General features: G+C 41.4%; 1 protein-coding gene across 1 annotated transcript; it reads left to right on the top strand.

The window, feature by feature from the left end:
- The first annotated feature begins 12,198 nt into the window (after positions 1-12,198).
- LOC105057328 (serine/threonine-protein kinase 54) lies at positions 12,199-21,268 on the top strand. Its single transcript, XM_010939925.4, has 6 exons — positions 12,199-13,395; positions 19,131-19,252; positions 19,556-19,758; positions 19,851-20,025; positions 20,260-20,394; positions 20,617-21,268. Exons 1-6 carry the CDS (start codon positions 13,074-13,076, stop codon positions 20,818-20,820), a joined length of 1,161 nt encoding a protein of 386 aa, XP_010938227.1. The 5' UTR covers positions 12,199-13,073; the 3' UTR covers positions 20,821-21,268.
- The last annotated feature ends 2,149 nt before the right edge of the window (positions 21,269-23,417 follow it).

Below are 23,417 nucleotides of genomic sequence, written 5' to 3'. Positions count from 1 at the left end.
CGGAGGCCCAAGCTGTGGAGGAGATGGCCGTCCCGTCATCGGGAGATCGCACCGTCGTGGTAGAAGCCGAAGCCGACGCAGACCAGGCTGCCTAAGGTCAGGCGGCGCCGACCCCTGAAGCTATCCCGGCTCGAGCGAAAACGCCGATCGCCCCTGGTCTTCTCTTGATGGAAGAAGCCGACTCCGACGATTAGTCGGTCTTTTGTTTCTACTTTTGTTTAGTATACTTGTAATTGGGCTTCGGTTTAATTTTGTAAACTTAGCTCAAGCTTCAATGAAATCAAAATCTTTTTAACTTTGACTTTTTTCTCTGTCTCTATGTATCCTGGGATGTGTCTTGTGTGATTCATGAGTTGTAAACCCAACGTACTAGTTAGGATGTTCGGTAGGATCCCAGGTAATGACCTGGAGTAGTCGGTAGCGCGCGCTTCGGCAAAAGCAGAGCGAACTCTGACTCTAGACCAGCCCCCCGACTGTCGCATGACCCGATAGTCGAGAGCTTGAGTCGAACGCCTGTCGCCCAGACGTGAGTCGGGCGTGTTTATCGAGTCGAAGGTCGACCAACCTCCGAACATAACACGACGACCCGATCATTCCGTAGGATCTGATAGTCGAATATCGTCCGATGCGTTCAGTCGGATGGCGTCCGACAAGTTCAGTCGGAAAAGCGATGACAAGTCGAGTTTTCATTATCGAGACCTTGGTCAGGTACATACGTCGTGACGTGTGATAAACGGTGGTAAGTCGAATATCCTTCGACCGGTCGTGACCTGATCGATAAGTCGCAAACGCAACATTGGTCGCATTGGCACTTTGCCTTTCTTGGCCGGGGGTCGAGTCGGCAAGTCAGCCGATCGTTTTGCCCGAGAGTTTGACTGTAGAAGGAGTGTAACTTCCGTCATTGTGGATATATCGATCCTCATAAGTGTCCGATGTGTCGCTGATGATCGAGCCATTGATTCTCAATGAAATGTTGGGCCCAAGTCGGGGCGTCAGGGCTCGTACTTCTGGCGAGCGCCGACCCTCAGTCGAAGAGTCGAGATTCCAGACTCTGAAGTTTTGAAACTAGATTTGTATTCCGGATAAGGGGATACAAAGTTCACTAGTAGTACAACTTTAGATTATCGGCATTCCAAGTTCGGAGAATGGCGCTTCCTTCTAGAGTCTCCAGTCGGTAAGCTCTCGGCCCGTAGGTGTCCGCTATCTTATAGGGTCCTTCCCAGTTCGGAGCTAACTTTTCCTAGTCTAGGGGCTTTGAAACTTTTGTCTTTCTTAAGACTAGGTTCCCAGGCCTGAAAAGTTTCGGCTTGACCTTAGCGTTGTAGTATCGGACTACTCTCTATCGGTAAGAAGCCATGCAAAGTTGAGCCTCGCACCGGAGTTCGGGTAGGAGGTCCAGGTCGGCTCTCCGACACTCGGAGTTGCCCGGCTCTTGGTACTGCTCGACTCTAGTCGATGGTAGCCCGATCTCGAGCGGTATCATTACCTCCGTCCCATAGGCCAAGCTGAAAGGAGATTCTCTGGTTGGGACGCGGGGTGTCGTTCGGTACGCCCATAGGACGGAATTCAACTCCTCGACCCAGAGGCCTTTGGCTTCATTCAGTCAAGTTTTAAGTCCATGCAGAATGGTCCGGTTGGTCACCTCGACTTCACCGTTGGACTGTGGATGTCCGACCGAGGTAAGTCGGTGCGTGATATGAAATCTCGCACAGAACTTTCGGAAGTCTCGGTTATCGAATTATCGTCCATTGTCGGTAATAATAGTGTGCGGTAGTCCGAACCTGAAGACGATGGACTTCTGGATGAAGTCTTCCATCTTCCGCTCGATAATTTATGCCAGAGGTTCGGCTTTCACCCACTTAGTGAAGTAGTCGATTGCGACGACTATGAACTTTTTTTGGCCGGATGCCGAAGGGAAAGGACCGAGTATGTCAATCCTCCACTGGGCGAAGGGCCATGGGGTGATAATAGGAGTAATTTGGCTGGCTGGTCGGTGTTGTATGTTGGCATACCTTTGACATGGCTCGCACCTCCAAACCAACTTGGCCGCATCCCTTCTCATGGTGGGCCAGTAGTAACCCTGCGGTAGAACTTTGTAGGCCAAGAATTTGTCCCCCAAGTGATTTTCGTAGATCCCTTCATGTACTTTTCTGAGCGCATGGTCCGCATCGGTTGGTCCCAAGCACCTGAGCAAGGGGAGGGAGAATGACCTTTTGTAGAGTCGGCCATTCATTATCACGTATTGGGAGGCCGACCATCGGAGCCGTTTGGCCTCCGCGGGGTCTTCAGGGCTAATTCCGTCGGTCAGGTACCGAATAATTGGATCCATCCAGCTTGGTTCGGTCGCTAGTTGTAGCACCTCCTCGGCCCTATCGATGCTCGACTGCTCGAGATTCTCCACGAATGTCCGACCCAAGGCATCGTAAGCTGAAGTCGCAAGCCTGGAGAGTACATCAGCCCGAGCGTTCTCCGACCTAGGGATGTGGGAGATCTCGAAATATCCAAGGTGTGCCACGAGATCTTTCACCTTTTGGAGATATTTTGCCATAGTCGGGTCTCGCACCTCGAATTTGCCCATGACTTGCCTCACGATCAGCTGGGAATCGGAGAAGACTCTGAGGCTGTCGATCCCAAGCTCCTTCGCCATCCTCAAGCCAGCGAGGAGCACCTCATACTCGGCTTGATTGTTGGAGGCTTTAAAGTCGAATCGGAGGGCGTACTTGGTGACCACCCCCTCCGAGTTAGTGAGCAGGAACCCGACCCCGCTCCCTCGAGCATTGGAAGCTCCGTCGATGTGCAGCACCCAGGTAGACCCGGGGTCAGGCTCAGAGGTGGCAACTTCTCTGGGGCTCCCGCCTTTCGATCCTTGGTCGGTTGTTGGGCACTCCATAATAAAGTCGGCCAGAACCTGGGCCTTCAAGGCAGGTCGTGGTTGGTACTGAATGTCGAACTCACTGAGTCTCATTGCCCATTTCGTCAGTCGTCCCGATGTGTCGGGGCGGCGTAGTATCGCCCTCAAGGGCTGGTCGGTGAGGACCGCGATAGCGTGTGCTTGAAAATACGGACGGAGTCATTGTGCAGACACGATCAGGGCGAATATCATCTTCTCTGTCTTTGAGTACCGAGCTTCAGCACCGTGGAGCACTTTGCTGGTGTAATATATGGGTTGATGGATTCGGCTCTCATTCTCCCGAACGAGCACCGAGCTAACCGCCTCAGGGGAAGTGGCCAAATAGAGATACAGCGTCTCTCCAACTTTCGGCTTCACAAGCAGCGGCGGGGAGGCCAGGTATCTTTTTAGGTCCTCAAAGGTCCGCCGGCATTCATCCGACCAAGAGAAGTCCTTCACCTGCCTTAGGATTTTGAAGAACGGGAGGCATCTCTCAACCGACCGAGAGATAAATCGACTGAGTGCGATGATTCTTTCGTTCAGCTGCTGGACCTCCTTCTTGGTGTTCGGGTGCCGCATGTCGATGATTGCCTTTATTTTCTCGGGATTAGCCTCAATTTCTCGTTGAGAAATGAGGAACCTGAGAAACTTCTCCGAAGTCACTCCGAAGGCGCACTTAGTCGGGTTCAGCTTCATCTGGTATTGTCGCAGAGTGCGAAAAATCTCCTCGAGATCTAGAACATAATCTGTAGTCTGCGCCTCTTTACCAGCATGTCGTCCACATACACCTCCATATTGCGCCCGATTTGGTCTTTGAAGACCTTATTGACAAGTTGCTGGTAAGTGGCTCCGGCGTTCTTTAGTCTGAAGGGCATTACTCTGTAGCAGTAAAGACCCTTGGCGGTCACAAAGGCTGTGTGTTTCTCATCTTCGGGCGCCATCCAAATCTGATTATATCCGACAAAAGCGTCCATGAAGCTGAGCAGTCCATGGTCGGACGTCGCATCTACCAGCTGGTCGATTTTCGAAAGTGAAAAGTTGTCCTTCGGGCAGGCGCGGTTTAGGTTGGTATAGTCGATGCAGATCCTCCAGCTTTCGTTGGTTTTTTTTACCATGACAACATTGGCGAGCCAATCGGGGTATGTAGTTTCTCTGATGAAGCCCGCCTCGAGTAGCTTGTCCACTTTCTCATCAATAGCCTTCTGTCTTTCGGGAGCAAAAGATCGCTTCTTCTGCCTCACCGGTTTCATTGCTGGGTCGATGTTGAGTCAGTGAGTCATCGTCTCCGAGGGGATGCTCGACATATCCACTGCCGACCAAGCAAATACGTCGGCATTGGCCTTCAGCAGCTCCACTAACTGCTGTTGCTCGGGGTCGGGTAATTGAGACCTGACCCAGACCACTCGTTCGGGATTCTTCGTCATCGAGATGGGAACAAGCTGTTCGGTCGGTTCATCCCATTCTTTCTCTTCCCGTTGGTCCAACTTGTCGACCGTCAAGGAGCGCTTCAATTCGTTGCTTTGAGCAAAGATCTGGAAGCATCGCCGAGCGAGCTGCTGATCCCCACGCATCTCTCTGACTCTATTTTTGGTCGGAAACCGAACCAGCAGATGATACGTCGAGACTATCGCCCTGAGGGTGTTTAGTCCGGGCCTTCCAAGTATGACATTGTAGGCCGAAGGTACTTGGACAACCGCAAAGGTCAAGTGGACTGTGCTTTATCATGGTTCGGTTCCAGCCGTCATGGGCAAAGTAACTTCCCCTTCCACCGTGACAGTATCTCCAGCAAAATCTATCAGGGGTGTAGAGATTCTCTTAAGCCGGTCAGCCGACAGTTACATCTGAGAGAAGGTCGAGTAAAACAAAACATTCGTCGAACTTCCATTATCAACAAAGATCCTTCTTACATCATAATTGGCTATCGTTGCTGAGACAACAACAGCGTCGTCATGGGGAGTTTGAATACTCCGAACATCTTCATCTGTGAAAGTAATTACATCGTCTTGGTGCAGCTTCTTCGTCGGCTCCCCTCCAGCGGTCGTCCCCGGGCTCAGTCATTTGGAGATCATGTTGATGACCCCGGTCGTAGGCTGGTTATTCGTTACTTCTTCAGTCGGCTGGGATCGTCGGTTAGTGACGGGTCAAGTCGGTGGATTCCTCCAAAATTTATCGAGATACCCTCGGCGTATGAGGGCCTCGATTTCATCCTTGAGTTGGATGCACTGCTCGGTGTTGTGGCCATGGCCCCGATGAAATCGACAGTATTTTCACCGATCGAGGCCCTTTGCCTTCAAAGACGGAGGTCGTCGCAAATATTCCTCCCCTTCGATCTCCATCAAAATCTACGCACGAGGAGCAGAGAGAGGAGTATAGGAGTCATACCTGGGATGCGTCGGCCTCAGACTTCGCCTTCGAGGCGGCCTCGGGCTCCATTGCTGGGGTGAGACCTGTTTGTCGGTCGGGGGCCTGCTAGGCTCGGCAGGGGCCCGACCCTTCCTTCGCTTCTCCTTCAGGGTCGACGCCTCAGTCAGACACCGATCGGAAGCTCCTTCGTCCGCACGCATGTACTTGTACACGCGCTCCAGCAGTTCGGCATATGTCCGGGAGAGGGTTTTGTCCAAGGAGTAGGTAAATTAGGACCCCCTTAGCCTCCTCTTCATGGCTGAGATGGCCATGTCTTCGTTGAGGTCACGGACCTCGAGCGTGGCCGCGTTGAATCGCATCACGAAGTGTCGGAGTGTCTCATTTTCTCTCTGTTTGAGAAAAAAGAGGCTGTCCAAGGTTCGTGATGGCTTCCGGCTGGTGCTGAAGTGGGTCACGAAAGAGTGCTCAAGCTGCCCAAAGAAGTGGATACTTCCTGGACGAAGGCTAGAGTACCAGGCCCTGGCAACTTTGCGAAGTGTCGCGGGGAAGCCGATGCAGAGAAGAGCATCGGTCGCCCCTTGGATCGTCATGAGAGCCTTATAGCTCTCTAAATGGTCAACTAGGTCGGTGGAGCCGTCGTAGGGCTCCACATGGGGCATCTTGAACCGATTAGGAATCGGCTCGTTGAGAATGAGTCGGGAGAGAGATTGGGCGGTCTGGAAGTCGACGTCGTTCGAAGACTTCTGTCCATCTACCTGCAGTTGGGCAAGCCGACGGTCGATTTTTTCGAATCTGCGTTCGTAGTCGTCGGCCCGTCGGTGCTGAGAGACCCCGGGAGTGGAGTCTCCCAATGAATCTGAGAGGGAGGCGGACGGTGTTCGCGGCTGCTTCTCCTTCCTTGCTCGTTCCAACTGGGAAGGAGACGGTCGTCGAGACCGATGGGTATCACACCGTGGCTGCCCCTCCTCCTCTCGGTGGGAGTGCTGTGACAACTGCTCCCGAAGAGGAGACGGAGACCGACGCGGACGTCGACGGCTGCTCCTGGAGGGCATCGGGTGTGTCGCCGGCTGCTCCGCCGGTGAGTGCGGCAACCGAGTTGGCTGTTGTTGAAGGCTCTTGACCACGTCCGTCAGTACAGTCATCTACCGCACAATCGCTGCAATCTGTACCTCTGTGGTCACCGCAGGATGCGGAGAGCTAGGTTCCGCCATGGAGGGTGGAGGAGAGGCCTCTTCCCGATGGAAAGAGTGCCTCGCCGATCCGGTGGCCCTCGATCGCTGAGCTCTGGTTCTTGTCATCTCGAAAGGATGTTTCGAGTTCTGCGGAGGTCGTGATCCCTGCGTGATCTACCCCCTTTCTGGCGCGCCAAATCTGCTGCGGCCAATCCCCTCGTCGCCTGGTCGTCGGGAACGAGCACCTGCAAAGGAAGTCCACGCTGACCAGAGAGGACTCCGGCGGGGACCCTCCGACGGTCAAGTCAGAGAGGAGACTAGGCAACAGTAGAAAAGAATCAAGGAGCTCAGAGAGAGAGGGAGAGAGGGAAAGGGAGAGTAAGCCCAAGGGTTTCGAAGGGACCTCTTTCAGCACTGTTGCCTTCTCCGTTTTGTAGTAGAGCGCGGCATAGCGCTGTCATTAATGGCGCAGACAATGGGAGAATTGTCAAATCACTGAAGACTGTCAGAATCGTCGTGAGGCTGTCAAATCATCGTGGAGCTGTCAAATCACTAGGATTGACCCATGCCTTAGATGGGACAATATCCCAGGGCGGCGGCCACTCCGCACGCCTTTGTTAGGGTGGCGGCCACTCCGCACGCCTTTGTCAGGGTAGCGGCCCACAGCAGTCGTACGGCATTTGGGGGAGCCAACCGACTGCACGTCGGCGTCTGGTTGTGGAAGGTCGGGTGGAAACCCAGGGACCCTTCGATAGTCAGTCGGGCACGTCGCGGGAGTCGGATATCAGGCTTCGCAGTTCGGCCAGTCGGGAACGGAGAGGGTCTGCCCGACCGACGTATACTCGGTCGGTCGATGTCGGCAGTCGTCGGTCGGTGGAGTCGGGCGCTGGTCAGGCAGGCCCGATGGTGAGTCGGTGTAAGGGGGAGCGGTCGGTATATCCCAACACCAGGTATTAGAATCCTCATGGTGTTATAACAGAAAGTGATGGATGATGGTGAAAGAACCACGGTCTTATATATTTTTCAAACTACTCGTGCAAGAGGTCTTGGTTCAATCTCAGGTCTCAGCAAATAACTATTGTATTAGTTGGGTCCGAAGTCAAACTTGTCCATCAAGTTGTTAAATTCTCTTCTATCAATACAAAAGATTTAGGTTCGATCTCATCGTCACTCCGATATCCACGTATACTTCCACCTCAGTTCTTACTTTTTCGTTTTCTTTAAGGAGTGTGCTCTTTTTCTGAAATTGAGTCTATTGTTCCTGCCTTTATCACATATAAGTCCAAATGGTCTTTTTAACTCCTGGCCTGAGTTCACAACAAAGCTCCTCCATCCGCTCATGCTTTCACTGTGTATTGAAACCCCCCCTTAAACCTTCGATTTCATAATACCTTTTTCTTCCACCACTTCAAGTAATCTATTGGATGACCTTAGCAACAACTGTTACCTCGCCATTGCAGCCAGATTCCCTGAGCATTTGGACAACAACCCAGTGGTTCCATTATTGTACCTGTCTCGAATCACATCTAATGAGACAGAAGGGATCTATCAATATGAGAGTGATTTGAGCCAGGTATTATAAGCTCTAAGAATAATGGCGATGGGGATTTCTGATTCCAAGTGTGATCATATCATTTTCCATTGATCGCATTAACATTTACTGCTTTCAATTCCAATGACAAGACTCTGTGATTGAGATGGCCACGAAATCATGAAGCATCATGAATGATTAAGGAGCTGACTCTTATGCACTCTTCATGCTGGAATTGCCATCACCAGCCCTCTCATCTTCCATCAAATTTCAATGCAAGATTACCAAAGCCCGTGACATGGTCTCATTGGCACCGAGGGAAAAGGTTTTGGGTCACAAAGCACGCTTTCCATGGAAAGAAATGTAAGGTCTGTAGCACCAAACTTTTGAGCAATATGCAAGGTTTTCGGCAGCAATTACCCATGGAAGGAACCTTTCAATTAGATGACCTGCCTCTAACCAATTGAGTAATTGACCGAAACTTTTGTGGTAGGACCCACTCGATTCCAAGATGGGAGGTTTACCGTTTATGCGAGAGTCGTCATCCGCAAATGTTTAATCAAATGATTTCTTGCTCCCCATGGCCACCGATATTTTGATGGACCAATGATTTGACTGCACGAATACTTTAAAGCAGGTTTGAAGTTTAGTTGGGATGCTCATTATTGACTCAAAATAATGACTTGAATGATGAGGATAGGCTCAAAGAGAAGATTTTTTTTTTTCTTTAAAAAAAAAAAAAAAGTTGGAGAGGTGCAATCCGATGCACCTATCTCCGTTGAAAATAAAAATCTGTTTCGTTGGGATACCACCTTAATGGCAAAGAAAGACTTTAATACCGAGTCTACCATTCATCAGTCTATAAAGCTGGTGTATTATAAGCTTTGGGTACCCTCTGGTCAAATCTTCTAATGCACTATGCAATCCAATGGTTGGTCGGTTGACATTTTCCTCGCCCCACTTTTTTGCCACGCTGATAAGGTTCTCTTATCATCTGAGTGTAGATCAGACTCAAAGTACTAGTTTCAAACCTAGGAAAACTTTATTAAGAAGTGGGTTGAGGTAAGAACGATGACATTATCTACATAATTAAATATAGATGTACAAATTATTTGACTTTTTTTTGAATAAATTATAAAATTATATCCTATACCATGATGGGTCATACACACCGCCAATCATAACTATTTATTTCTACGAGTTTCATTCATTAAATGCTCACGTTAATGTATTACTATAAAAACGGACGATTGTAATTGGCGGTATGCATGATAATATATTACAGGCTATGTAGAATATAATTTTTTAAATGAGTCGCATATCCAAATAGTTGGGATAAAATTTTATAGCTACATAATCTTAAATGATTCAAGTACCGTAATGTTGGGTTTGGACAAATCTATTTGCAAACTTAGCGTTGACAAGCTTGCATTGTGATTAAACTAAAGTGAATCCTTGAAATTCTAGAATCAGTAGTTGTTGATAGGAAGAAAAATTATGATCCGATAAATTTTGGGTTAAGAATTATATTAGAGTTTAACTAAAACTAAGTTTACCTTTCTAACATCGCTTTTGTTTATTATTTTATATTTTGAAAAGTAAAATCATATGAATAAAGATAAAAAATATGTTTAATACTTTTGTTTCGGTATTTTTTCTCAGCTATTTTCGTTATATGAAGAAAAAAATAAATATAAAAATTATTATTTTTTTATTTTTAAAAATAAAAAAAAAATTTATCATTGATGTTGATACCATCTCAACAATCACTACCATCCATGTCACCTATCATCATCATTATTGTATTTATGGCTAATACAATCAATGCTGTCATTATTGTTATCATCTTATCAAATTATTGTTGTTGCTATTATTATCTTTACAGTTATTTCTGCCACACATGACATCATCATTTTATTGTATTCTTTTTCAATGTTATGGAGATTTTACTACCAACATCATCATCTTCGTCGTTACCCTGAAACATTGACAACTCATTGAGGCCTTACCACCTATACTAACATGGTGCTCACCATCTGTACTATTAGTATCATCGATTACTATCATCATGCACACACTCTAAAAATAAAAAATAAAATAAAAATATGATTTTTATTTTTATTTTATAACAAAATTAAATAATGGCGTAACGCTCCCTCGCGGTTGGACAAATATCACATCACAAACGTGAAACCTATTTCTTTGCGTTTGGCATTTTTTATAGTCTTTCCATGGTTTTTTTTTTTTTGGGGGTGCGAATAGTCCTTTCATGGGTTTTTAAAAAAAAACGGCACTTTGCTATCAAGACAGCACAACAGTCCGTGGTATTACTTGCGGGTTTTAATGCGGCAAAGTAACTCTTTATTTTTGTCATGCTTGCATGTTAGGTTATTTTTCCATGCCAATCATTTCTACAAATATTTTCATAATTAAAAAAAATATTTGATTTATAATTAAAATTAAAATAAAAATTAAAATTAAAATAATTTAAAATCGAAATCAAAATAATCAAATTTTTTCAAATATTTGATTCGTGATCAAAATCGAAATCAAAATTAAAATAAAAAATTAAATTTATAAAAAAAAAAAAATAGAGATTGAGTTATATATAGATTGAGCTATTCTTATTTTATCCCGAAATCGAAATCAGAATGAAACTCCTGTCAACCAAATAGTTGAAATGAGAATCATCCATTTCGATTCTGATTTCAGACTCTCATTTTTCTCAATCAAACACCTTCTAAATATCATTTAAAGCAAATACCATTTAAAATTTAAGAAATAATCATATCCAAATTTTCTAAAATTTCAAGAGTTAACAAATCACTGAGGTTTGTATAACATTAATGTAAATAGCAACATAACTCGTAAAACAAGTTACATGTTAAATATAATCCGACATTTTGGAAAGACTAATACGATGTAGAGCTAATTATGTACATATGAAAGCTTTACTTTTGACAGGCTGCAGAGAAGGAATGGGATCATTGATGGGGTTGAGTGAGCCACACACGGGGTGGCGGTTTGTGAAATTGCTAGCTTGAAGCACTTCTTTTGAAAAATGCTAAGGTAATTTAAAAATTTAGGAGTTCAATTTTATAATAATTTGAAAAACTCCATTTTATTTGAGATTTAAAGGATTGATGCAGCTTACAAATCCAATATGCCATATTATAGTTTAAAGCACCAAATCATCCATGACAGGTGGTGATAAAGCCGTTTTCAATACTAGGGTCCTTAAGCATTTCTCATTTGAATGATTCAAAAATAGAAAAAAGTTACTCAAATCATTTCCAGAAAAAAAAAAAGTAGCATATTAAATTTGTACAAAGCCTAAAAGCCAATGTATCTTTATGTTTATGGTGCAAGCACTTCTCTTATTAGAAGAAGAGGCTCATAAAATAATTTTTTTCTAAATACTTTAGACTTCATAAACGTGCGATATAAATTTAAAATTTTTCATAAATCTTTATCTGCACAGTAAGAGCAATTTTTCTACGCATATACAAATTATTTTGTATATATATATATATATATTAGCAACTAACTTTTAATTTAACCTAATGCAATAATGTAATAGTGAACAATGCCATACTCGCATAAGTTTTCAACATGGCTTTTTTATCACTAGCATGACAGCATGCCATAGTAGCAACGGAAAAATTCATACTTATATAAATCCTAAATTTGTTTTCTGTTGGTTTTCCACATGCTACATGGCATGTTCCAGGCGTCCATTTGCTCAGATGAAATATACTTACGAAACAAATAGTATACAAAAATTTTTATAAAAAATTCTTCTTCTAATTTGGAGTGGACATCACACTTTTCTTTATAAATAAATAATTTTAAATGTGAGTTTGAAACCGAAATTGAAATATATTAGAATAAAAATCAGAAATGAGATTGGAATTTATTCATGATATCGGAATCTGAATGGATTGGATTGGAATATGGTATATTTAATTTTTTTTATAACTGAAATAAGAACCGGAATAGAATTTAAAAATTAAGATTTGAATACTCAAAAATAATTAGTGTTCTAATTTGCGTTGTTGGAGTTTTTTTTTTTTCCTTTGAATCAGAATAAAATGGAACTCCGTCCAACTCCGTCCAACCGACATTCTAGAGTCCAATTGTCCAGCTCCCCAAAACTAAACATCCTGTAGATTCCGCGGGCGTATAACCTGGATTCAGGGCAGGTTTACCCGCCCGTCCGAACTTATTATATTCGGGGTCCAGGTACGAAGTTTCCTCGAATATTTTCCAAATCCCAAATGGTAGGCGGAGCCGAAGAGAGAATACGGACTTGGTTACCAAAAAAGGTAACCGGACTCTCTCTTGGTGGCTCCTCACCTTCTTGGATGTTTCTCTCTTGCGGAGCCCTCTGCAGTTGCCCATAGGACCAGTCTTCTCCCTCTCGAGGTCCAAGCTCTCGAGTTTGGTGACGGCCGAGGTGATGTCACGCCCGTTTCTTTCTTGCGATATTTTGATTTGTTTGAAAGCTATAAGGGATTGAGCTAGGGTTGCGGTGCTGCGGTCAACGAAAGCAGCGTCTTTTGTAAGGGGTTTTGGATCTCTCTTTCTCTGTGTCAGCTTTGGGTTTCTTTTTTTCTCTTTTGTTTATTGGACTTGGAGTCTGATTGGATTCTTCTCTTTCGTTTTTCTTTTTGCTGGTTTCCTTGCCGTATTCGTGTGGGAATTGGACTCTTTGCGTTGATTTTTCCTTATCGGTAGTTCAATCGGGGTTTTGAATCGTGTTCGTTGTTAAATTCCGTCAGTTGGCTTTGATTGGCAGTGGAGATCTGATTTAGTTCTTCTTTTTCGAAGCAAAATTTGATTTTTTTTGGCCTTTTTGAACGAACCGGTTGTTATTTTTTCCCTTATTTTCATATAATTAATCATTTGATTAGGTGAATTATGTTGGGGATTTTTTTTTTTTAAATTGGGGACTAGCATGGTAAAGGAGAGAGTTTTCTAGGGTTTGGTCCAATTTGAAGTTGGTGGTCAGGGCATGATGAACCGACTGAAGGGATTGAAGCTTTAGAGTTTGCTTAAATTTCCTTTTTCTGGGACCTTTGTTTTTCTGGATTTTTTGTTGGGTGGATCTGGCCGTATGGATTCCCGGAGTGGAGAGAAAGATGGAAGTGTGGAAACTGCTGCCGAGGTGAAGGAGGGGGGATTTAGATCGAAATTAAAAGGTTTTGGCAGCTTTGGCAGTAAAGATATGTTTTTTAGGGCCGATAAGATTGATCTGAAGAGCTTGGATATTCAGTTGGAGAAGCAACTTACTAAGGCATGGAGCAAAGACAAGAATGTTCAGAGATCCAAGGAAGAATGGGAGATTTATCTATCTAAGTTGGAAATACGTTATGTTGTAGCCCGAGGGACCTATGGTACCATCTATCGAGGCAATTATGATGGCCAGGATGTTGCAGGTACTTTCCCCTTTCTTTTGAGGTGCTCAAATTTGTGAAGGTTTTATGCTTCGTGTGTGTTGTTAGTGCATTTTGTTCTTACTTTTGATTCACTAAGCACAACTCTTCTGCCATCAGAGAAACTGAATGGTTCTATTTTCTCATACGTCTATCTTGATCTCCTAGTTGATGAAAATGTTTCCTTAGAGCATCAACTGATATTGCTCTATTTTAAACTGTGTGGTTTTGTGGACTTGGTGCTTGATTACTTATTTTTGTTAAACTGGGGAAATAAATTGATATTTCTCTCTTTAAGCTCAATGTTTATGGGGAATTGGTGGGTTGATTATTTATTTATTTATGTCAAACTGGGTAAAAACTGGTTATGCTTTCATACAACTCTCCTACAATTACCATTTACTAGCAGTCCATTGTTGTTCCTATATCTAATTTTCTCCCATTTACTGTTGTTGCTATCACGTAAAGACTGTGGCAACTTTTCGTGAGCTATCCTTGTAAACTACTTTCCTTTAGAAGTGTCCTCCTAGGATAGAATGGATATGCAAAACAGTATGGTAGTTCAGGTTCTGTGTCATATTTGCTGGAAAAAGAAGTTTAAACATCATTTTCGAGAAAATTAATTTGCACATCAAACAGACATAACTCAATGATTACCTTACAAAATGATTTGGAATGTTCTTTTTGTTTTTTGAAGTGAATTTGCATTTGAACTTCTCCTTTTGGGCATCAAGAGGCTTCCCTTCTTTGAACACCTAAACATGCCTGGGAAGCTTAAATACAATAACACAGTTTGTCTAGGGAGTTGCAGCATTATTACAAGAGAAAAAGGCGACACAGACTAACATACCAAATATAGAAACCAGTCATATAATTAAGTATAAATCAAAACAATGTAAACCATCACCTATTTCTAGTCTGGGACTTCATCACAATGTACATTCTTTCTTGCATGACACTCCCTGTCCAAATGGGGAAACTTTTGGGGATAGTGAACATGGTTGGTTCCTGGTACTGCTTGAATACTGACCACAAAACATATCCTAGTGCCTGAGCAACAGGTAGAGCTGCAACAATATACATCAACAATGTATACAATTTGTATAGAGTGAGTATCAAAAACTTAGAAACTTGCATTCTCTTAAATTGAAAGAACTCCATTTTGCTTTGAATTTAGAATCACTGAATTATGAGGTTCATCTCTTGTTATAACTATGGATGGGAATTTGGACCTGAACTGATTAACCCCACATGTTGGATTTTAAGGGCCACCTACAGATCAAGGAAGCCTGACCCATTAGCAGGTTGGTTTGGATGTGGGACAATGGGTTTTAACCTGTTGGATCGTTATGACAAAATATAATCACATAATCTTTTGTTTTTTTCTCTAAATGCTCCCTTTTATTATGAAAACACCCTCTTGACTTATTTGCTTCAAGGGAGACAAATAAGAAATGTGTAGCAACCTTGTGGGAGTGCATATATTTCATTGGCATGGAAACATAGCCAACCATGTAAAGTAAAACTCTAAGTCTAACTTTGTTATCTCAGTATTTCCCTTTGTTCAACAATCTATAGTTTCTCCATCTCGCTTCACCTCCCTGCTGATTGTGTTGGGATTATGCTATGCTTACTTTAGTTTGGTGGTGGAGATAGATCAACATGAGCCAACACAACCCCTCGTGGCCTGTCATTATGGTGCCAGGCATTGCTTCATCTCACCAAAAAATATCCATAAGGTTTTAAAGTTTCCCTTCTGTGAGACTCACAGCATAGCCAGAGACCAATAACCTCCTTAATGGTAATAATAACATTTCAATTTTTTGATCCCGTTCAACAATGTTATCAGGCTCCATTCTGGCAACAGGTAAGTCCCTAAAATTTACACCTTTCTTTTTTGTCTATCTGACAAAAGTATAGGTAGTCATATTTGTTTGATTGAAAGAGGCCTATGTCAAGAATTATGGTCTTTCTACAAATATTTCTTCAATCTGAATAAAAAATCCAATATTTCTTCTCAGTTAAATTGAAGAAATCATTTCTTTGTTAGGGAGTTGTCTATGAAATTACATGCCTTATGTTATAATTGGTCATTGAAAAGATTAGATATGGTGTCCCCATGAAGGCTACTTTAAGTTGATGCTGCTGATTTTCATCATATGCAACAATATTTTTGCTTAACTCAATAGGACACCACTACACACAACTATATCATGTATAGGCAATGAAAACTATGACAAAACCTTAGTTTGAGGAGCGCCTAAGGGAAATACTCATATTTGAAATCATGGGAAGTCTTGCCATCCTAATCTTGATAATTTTTTGGGACAAACCTCCTTGAAGCATATTTTCCCAAAAACCTTGGGCAAGCTTTGTATATGTATAATATTCTATTCAATGAAACAACTCTATTAGAATAGTAGAGGGCGAGCATTGGTGCAATGGTAAGGTTGCTTCATTGTGACTAGAGGTCCTGGTTCAAAAAATGGAAACTGGCCCTCCACATGCGGGGGTAAGGCTGCTTTATCTAATCCCTCCCAGAGCTGCAATGGTGGAAGCCTCGTGTATCAGGACTGGCCTTTTTTTTAACTCCATGAGAACACCATTCTTATTTTTTTTTGGAGTCTTCTTCATTGGAGCTTTGTCATTCCTATGTTGGTAAGTTCGTTCACCTTCTAGTATAGAGTCCCTTTACGTATAACATCTCCATTAAGAGGTAAAGATAAGATATTTTTCTTGTACTTCTTAAAGTCTTTAACTTTTGGCAATACCTTAATGCATCTATAAATTTTCATCTGTCCTTGCTTAGGCCATCACCTCTCCTTTGAACCTTAATTTAATCCTATCATCTTAATGCTGTGGGATCATTTTAGCATATGCTAACTTCTTATTTTTACTTAAAATTCTCCTATGAACTTTGGATGAGTCACCATGTTCCTTATCATCATTTAAGTTGTTTGATTTGAATTCTCGTACATATGGGTTTTCAGAAGAACAAGGTGAGATTAGACTTTCTGCCATACTCTCAAAGAGATATAAAGTTTTCTGCCCTTTTATTTCCTTATTTTTATCCTTGGATGGTCTAATCCAAGACTATAATAGGGATATTGATATAAGTAAACTGTTCATAGTGTTCAACCCGAACTGATTTGTACCTATGCATAGATCAGTGTATGGATGTAACCAACGGCTTTGGAAATCCTCCAGAAAACTGCAATAAACCCTCTTCATTATCATCTTCACTCTTGGTCTAATTCTTTGTGGTGATCTACCTCTTTGAATTTGAAATCTTCGTGGATGATTCCAATGGTAATGGCAAAGAAGCAGGTACAACAATTGAAGAGGGCTGCAGACGAGGAAGTAGGAGCTCAATGCCCATGAAAGACTCATTCTTTAGGAAGCACATTTTTTATGTTTAATTTTATTTGTTTAATCTGGGCTATTATTCACATGAATTTTCAGGTCAAATTATATCAAACTTTTTAATGGTTTCTCTCACTATGCGAAAAAGGGGGTGAAATTCTTCAGTGCTTCATTCCTCAATCAGTTCTGGTAATTTATTTTGAGGTTTTCACAAGGCACTGATTTAAATTAATCTTGCTATATGTTCTAAGTTTTACCTGGATAGATTGGCATCTAGACACAAAGCCATAGACATTGCACACAAATAGAAACCCATCTCTAAAAACTATAGCAATGCCTTTTACCACCTGCCACTGCTCTCACCCTCTTCCCGAACTCCTCTCACATATTTCTTACATGCTTCACCTACCCTTGCTAGAGGTGATGGTGTATCAAAGAGTAGTTGGTGGAATGGCTAAAGAAAGTTGAGATGCAGGATGCAAGGAGGAACTGCACCAAATCTTCATCCTTAAGAAGCTTGCCTCTGGTGTCACCACAAAACCTGCATCTGAGATGCCTCCATCATCAAAGAAGATGGACCGGCTCAAGGTAGAGGTGGAAGAGCTCGAGGACAAAGGTGGATAAGCTTGATTTACATAAAGAAAGATTGCCTTCTAGGAGTACTGAGATGACAACCTTGGTGCATGCAAACAATGGCAAGAGAATGAACAACAGAGAGGAGAAGAGAGCTATGGAAAAACAAAACCCAGAGAAGGTTAGAACCCACCAAGAAATCCATGAAGAAGAGGGATGACATGGACATGGAATGCTAATATCTTGGACAGACAATCTCAGCCATTTGGAGAAATTCCATTCTTATAAGTGGTGCAGTCTAGTTGGTTATCATTTTTCTCCCTTGAGAAGAATAGCCTTCTGGCATCATCAAAATAAGCATGTTCTTTGCTAATGGTTTATTTATCTTCGAAGAACCACAAAAGAGTGAAATATATATCTGTCAGTTGTTTCAGAGGTCTTAATTATTCACCATATGTTATCAGGCTCCCTTTCTCTGGCTTTCATATGTGCATCATTGTGAAGATTGTCAATGCTCATCCTCTCTAGCTTGCAATTGATGACATCTAGTTCTCCTTAAGGCCTTACATTTTTTGTCCTTTGAAAGTCACCCTTTATATCATGCACAAAGTCCCTAGATAAAGTTCTTGTATGTGCAAAAACTGTCACATTTCAAGTTATTTCACCTTGTTCTTTCTGCTTTTGTTTCTATCCAGCATTAATGAGAGGTTTCTAACTCTTTGGCATACCTTATTTAATGCCTTCCATGGTCAGGACAGGCATCTGTCTTCCATTTTACATGTATATACTTATTCCCAACATTCCTTTCATTGGCTTTAGATGAGTTGATCATTGGACACCATGCCAAGTGACCTTATGACTTGATCAACCATGATCTCTCTCTCTCTCTCTCTCTCTCTCTCTCTCTCTGTGGGTTGAGGGTGGAGGAGGTAAAGTTGTGAATGTGTAGAATATCACTATCATTTTTATGTCTCTCATGGTCACTTTTTAAACATCTTTTCTGTCATGCTTTTCCATTTTCATATTTGCCATGTTGCTATTGAAAGGTGATCAATGGGCCAAAAGAATAGCAACATTAATTTCTACCATTCTTTTATGAAATCGCATGATGTCTATGCAAGATAAAGAATATGATGTGGTGATAGGATCACAAGTTAATTAAATCAGCCTGAATCTCATCCAAGATTAGATGATGAAATTTGAACCATTTGGAACTTGACCTGATTTGTGTGATATGAGACCAGAAACCCGTCTCAATGTAATACATGCATGATTTTCCCAGTTCACATGAAACTTAAGTTATTTTATAAAAAATTATATGGCTATTGATGAAAACTCCGTATGTTTCTTTGTGTTGTTTACATAATCTTAATGTGTTGTTTCTAATATGTAGAATCATCTGGACATGCTTTATGAAACTAACTTGTGTGGTTGTTAATAAAGCTAACTTTTTAAATCTATTCTAAATAATGCTTGCATTTTTCTTATTTGTTATTTTATTGCATACAAGTTGACTGTCCTGATTGATGCCCCATTTTAAGGAATTGGATATTTTAAGGTCAGGTCTGATCTGATCTGCTTGCAGCGCTATATGGACATTTGTGCAAGAAAAACCCTCTAAAAATGTTAAAGAAAAGAAAATTTCACTAAGACCTATCCTTTTTATCTGTGTGAAATAAGATAGCAGTTTCAAACAATTCATACTTGTTTTGGCAATGTTACATATGATTGTTTTCTGATAAAACAGTTCTGTTGTATCCTCCAACTGTAGCATTACAAAATAATCAATTTTCCTATTATAGTGAAGTTGTTGGACTGGGGAGAAGATGGTGTTGCCACAGATGCTGAAACTGCTTCTCTTAGGGCATCGTTTCAACAGGAAGTTGCTGTCTGGCATAAGCTTGACCATCCAAATGTTACAAAGGTAACCATCTCCATGGATCATGTTTTAAACCCAGTAGCGATCATGTGTGATATGTGTGCTATTCACAAGTATCATGGTCATAGTGCTAAATTGTAAACATTTTAATTGTTTGTTAGTTTATTAAACCTTGTCTGGCTTTAAATTTTAATTTTATTAGACCTCAGGTTGTTTCATTGTCTCTTTGGATCGATACTTGTACAGGAGCTTCATGTTGTTTCTGGTCTTTACGTGAGAGTTACTTGTTGTTCCTATTCCTATCCTTGCTTGCCAATCTCACTTACAAACACAAAATCTTTGATGCAGTTTATCGGGGCATCAATGGGAACAACAGACCTTAAGATTCCACAATCCACAAGCAGTGGTCAGACTACTATTCCAGCTCGAGCATGTTGTGTAGTTGTGGAGTATCTTCCTGGGGGAACACTGAAGCAATATTTGTTTAAAAATAGGCGGAAAAAACTTGCCTATAAGGTTGTAATTCAGCTTGCCTTGGATCTATCTAGAGGGTAAGTGATACTAATAGTGGGATCTGTTTTCTGTAGTTAAAAAAGCAGAATATTCAAAACATGTATTAAACAGCAGTCTTATTATTTTGCAGACTGAGCTACCTACACTCTAGAAAGATTGTGCATCGTGATGTAAAAACGGAAAATATGTTATTGGATGCCCATCGAAACCTTAAAATTGCTGATTTTGGTGTTGCTCGTGTCGAGGCTCAGAATCCTAAGGATATGACTGGTGAAACAGGAACCCTGGGGTACATGGCTCCAGAGGTGTGTCTTGCTTATATCTGACTATTATTTTGCAGCATGATATTTTGAACTATCATAACCATTTGGTGTTTACCAGGCTACCCAAATATTTGATAGATTGCTATGTATTGGCTTGGTAAATGAATACCATCATAACTAGAATCTTTTTAGGACAGATATAAGACCATTTTGCATTGGTACAAAAATCTATTTTGTGTTTGACTTATTCAAGGAATTCTTACAAAATTTGGCCAGGTACTTGATGGGAAGCCTTACAACAGAAAATGTGACGTCTACAGCTTTGGCATATGTTTATGGGAAATCTACTGCTGTGACATGCCTTATCCTGATCTCAGCTTTGCTGAAGTCTCCTCAGCTGTTGTTCGGCAGGTTAGTTTGTTACTTGTTCTTTCTAGTGGACATATGCTTATGAGGAGTAGTCATTTGCACTTGTTTTCTGAATAATAGGTTGATTTATAAGTAATCTAAATAAAATGGCTTTTTAAAGGGCTAATATGAACTTGTTCGATAGTTTACTGTTGAAGCATTACATATACCAGACACTTGGTAACGGAGAACTAAAGATTGTAATCTTTTCTAACTATATGCCAGAATTTACGGCCAGAGATTCCTCGATGTTGCCCAAGTGCTTTGGCAAATATTATGCGAAAATGCTGGGATGCGAATCCAGATAAACGACCTGACATGGATGAAGTAGTGAGGCTTTTGGAGATGATTGACACGAGCAAAGGAGGTGGAATGATACCTGAAGACCAGGCCCGTGGCTGCTTCTGCTTTCCATATCGTGGCCCGTGATATCCTTTTTCTTTGTTTATTGCCTTCTTTGTTAGTGTACATGAAAGGAAGAGCTTCAGATGCGGTGCTTTCAAATTGCTAGCTTGGTGCTAATGATCTGGAAAGTTTCCTTTGAGTCGGGTGGCAGAAAGATTGTTTATTACATCAATTATCTCTGCAGGCATCTATGGATTTTGAAGCTATTTGTATGTTTAATAAGGTTAATACTGTAATTATACTAAGTTGTGATTTTATGGTCATTGTAGTTTGTACAGCTTATCATGCTTTTGACAAACAAATGGTTGTGATAGTTGTATCATTTAAATCCCATTTGTAATGCCATTCAAATGGGAGGTTGTGTGACCCTGGAGTAAAGCAGATTTTATTTCAGAGGACCCGAGTAATAAAGTGCCCTAATTGATACTGTTGGCTGATAGTATTTAGCAGCTCAAATCAGGGTTACGACAAATTTTTCTTGCATTTTTCTTGTTTAAAAAAAGAATGCTGAAAGATGTTATTATCCATTGTGCCGGTGATGAAATGAAGGCCATCTCCATGGAAACTTCTAACGAACAGGTTGCAAATTTTTACATTTTAGGACCTGAGTCCTTTAACAATAACAATAATTTATTATTATTGTTGTTGTTGTTGTTTGTTGGTGTAGGTGCCAGAAAAGGGCTCATTTCTTTCATTCAACGCTATTTCATGGAATGATGACTATTATCTAACTAGCCATTGTGCATGGAAACTGCATCTGTTGTAACTTAATTGGAAAGTTTCAGAAACTATTATAATTGCTATAGAAGGGGAAAAATGAAAAAAAAAATAGATGTCCGACCTGGATTGACTGACATTTTATATTCTCTGTTGATATATGAATGGTGAAGATGGATGCTGCTGGTTTCTGTTCTATTCGTTATTGATTTTCCTTTTCTACCTTACTTCTTCTTCTCTTTTAATGTAATTAGGAAAAAAAGAGAGAGAGAGAGAGAGAGAGAAAACTGTCTTGACCTGGAAAAACGAAAGGCTTCAACAATGTGCAAGGGGCCATATATAAGATGGCAACAATGCCCGGGTTAAATGGAAAATAACAGTGAAGTAATAACATGGCAACGAAAAAAATTGGTCTAATGTTCCTAAACCCTCCTAGAAATGCAAGATTTGCATGGTCAAGACAACGCATAAACATAACAGAAAAGGCATATGTGCACATTAGAGAGTGTCAGTCACTCAGTTGATGGGGATCCAGGCCTCGACCCCTTGTGCTCTCCCTTCTCTAACTCCCTAGGTTTTTATCCTGTGCCGCCCTTACTCTCTACCTATGCTGGATCCACGTAGGATGTTGCCAAACAAGCTCTAAATATATTCAGCTCCAAATATATTATTTATAATAATAATAATAATAATAATAATAATAATAATAATAGTAATAATAATAATAATAATAATAATAATAAAGGCTTACTTTATGAAGACAGGGATTCTGAAACTATGGGATGGAATTGGCAAAAGATTTTCCACTTATCATGAAAGGAATCGGAGAAAAGTCTGGTATGTTGCAAGTTCTTCGATAAGTCTGAAAAAGTATTGGTTGGATCAAGTCCATCATCTTATTTTTGGACCAGTTGGATCAAATTTTAAAATATCGATTGGAAAAAGTAAATTATTGATAGAGAGAGGAAGAAAAAAAAAATCAATCGTGATTTTTACTGTCCCTTCTCTCTCTCCTCACCTCCAATCCCCTCATGGTGGCATTGCCAATGATCTCCTTGTTGTCTCCTAGGATCAAACCGGCTTTGATAGTCTCAGCATTCGTCATTTTAACTAGTCCTTCCTCTCCCTTAGCCCCAATAGTGGGAGAGGCATTGCCCCTTCTCTCACTCCAACCCCCCCAACCTCATTTGATCTTTTCCTCCCTGTCTCTCTCCTCTCATCCCCCAACAGTCATGACCTAAGTTGCTACAGCAATTGACAACACCATCACCATCATGATATGCCATAACCCCTCTATATCCTTGGCCTCCTAATGGTCCGACCTTTATTGGTTCAACCAAAAAAAAAATCGTCATTGATTCTTTGAGAGAGTGGAGGAAAAATAAAAATCATGATAATTTTATTTTTTCTCTTTCTGTCAGTAATTTATTTTTTCCTTATCAACATGTCAAAATTTGATTGAATTGGTCCTAAAATGATGTGGTGGATATGGTTTGACCAATAATTTTTTCTTGATTCTTGACCTCTCTCTTATGTGGCAAGAGGGAGATAATGTCACTGATGTGTCATAATACAGTCCATATCTTCTATGTACTAATTATTGGTCGGATAGATCGATCAACTTCTATTGTTGAGCTGACAGACTAGTCTAATTGCAAAGTAACATGCAACATCGTGCATATATTGTGTGCTTTTTTGTTTGTCCAATTTTATGTGCATGGCTTCATGATTAGATTGGTCCACTAATTGAATGGTAGATCTGATCCAACCAATAAATACTCATTTTTCACACATTTCTATTCCTCGAAAAATTATTGATCAACGGTGGATCTAGTCCAACTTAAAATTTCTCATGTTTGTCTTCACCATATAGCTCATGGATGTGTCTCATCTCGAGAAACTAT

Source organism: Elaeis guineensis, chromosome 2, assembly GCF_000442705.2.
Source record: "Elaeis guineensis isolate ETL-2024a chromosome 2, EG11, whole genome shotgun sequence".
Classification (NCBI taxonomy): Eukaryota; Viridiplantae; Streptophyta; class Magnoliopsida; order Arecales; family Arecaceae; genus Elaeis; species Elaeis guineensis.
This window is presented reverse-complemented; position numbering and strand designations above follow the sequence as displayed.

What these genes read in the sequence shown, in the direction of transcription:
- LOC105057328 (XM_010939925.4), top strand. Translation starts at nt 13,074, where the DNA reads ATGGATTCCCGGAGTGGAGAGAAAGATGGAAGTGTGGAAACTGCTGCC. An exon ending in ACCATCCAAATGTTACAAAG is followed by an intron (nt 19,253 to 19,555) that starts GTAACCATCTCC and finishes TCTTTGATGCAG; the next exon opens with TTTATCGGGGCATCAATGGG. An exon ending in GCCTTGGATCTATCTAGAGG is followed by an intron (nt 19,759 to 19,850) that starts GTAAGTGATACT and finishes ATTATTTTGCAG; the next exon opens with ACTGAGCTACCTACACTCTA.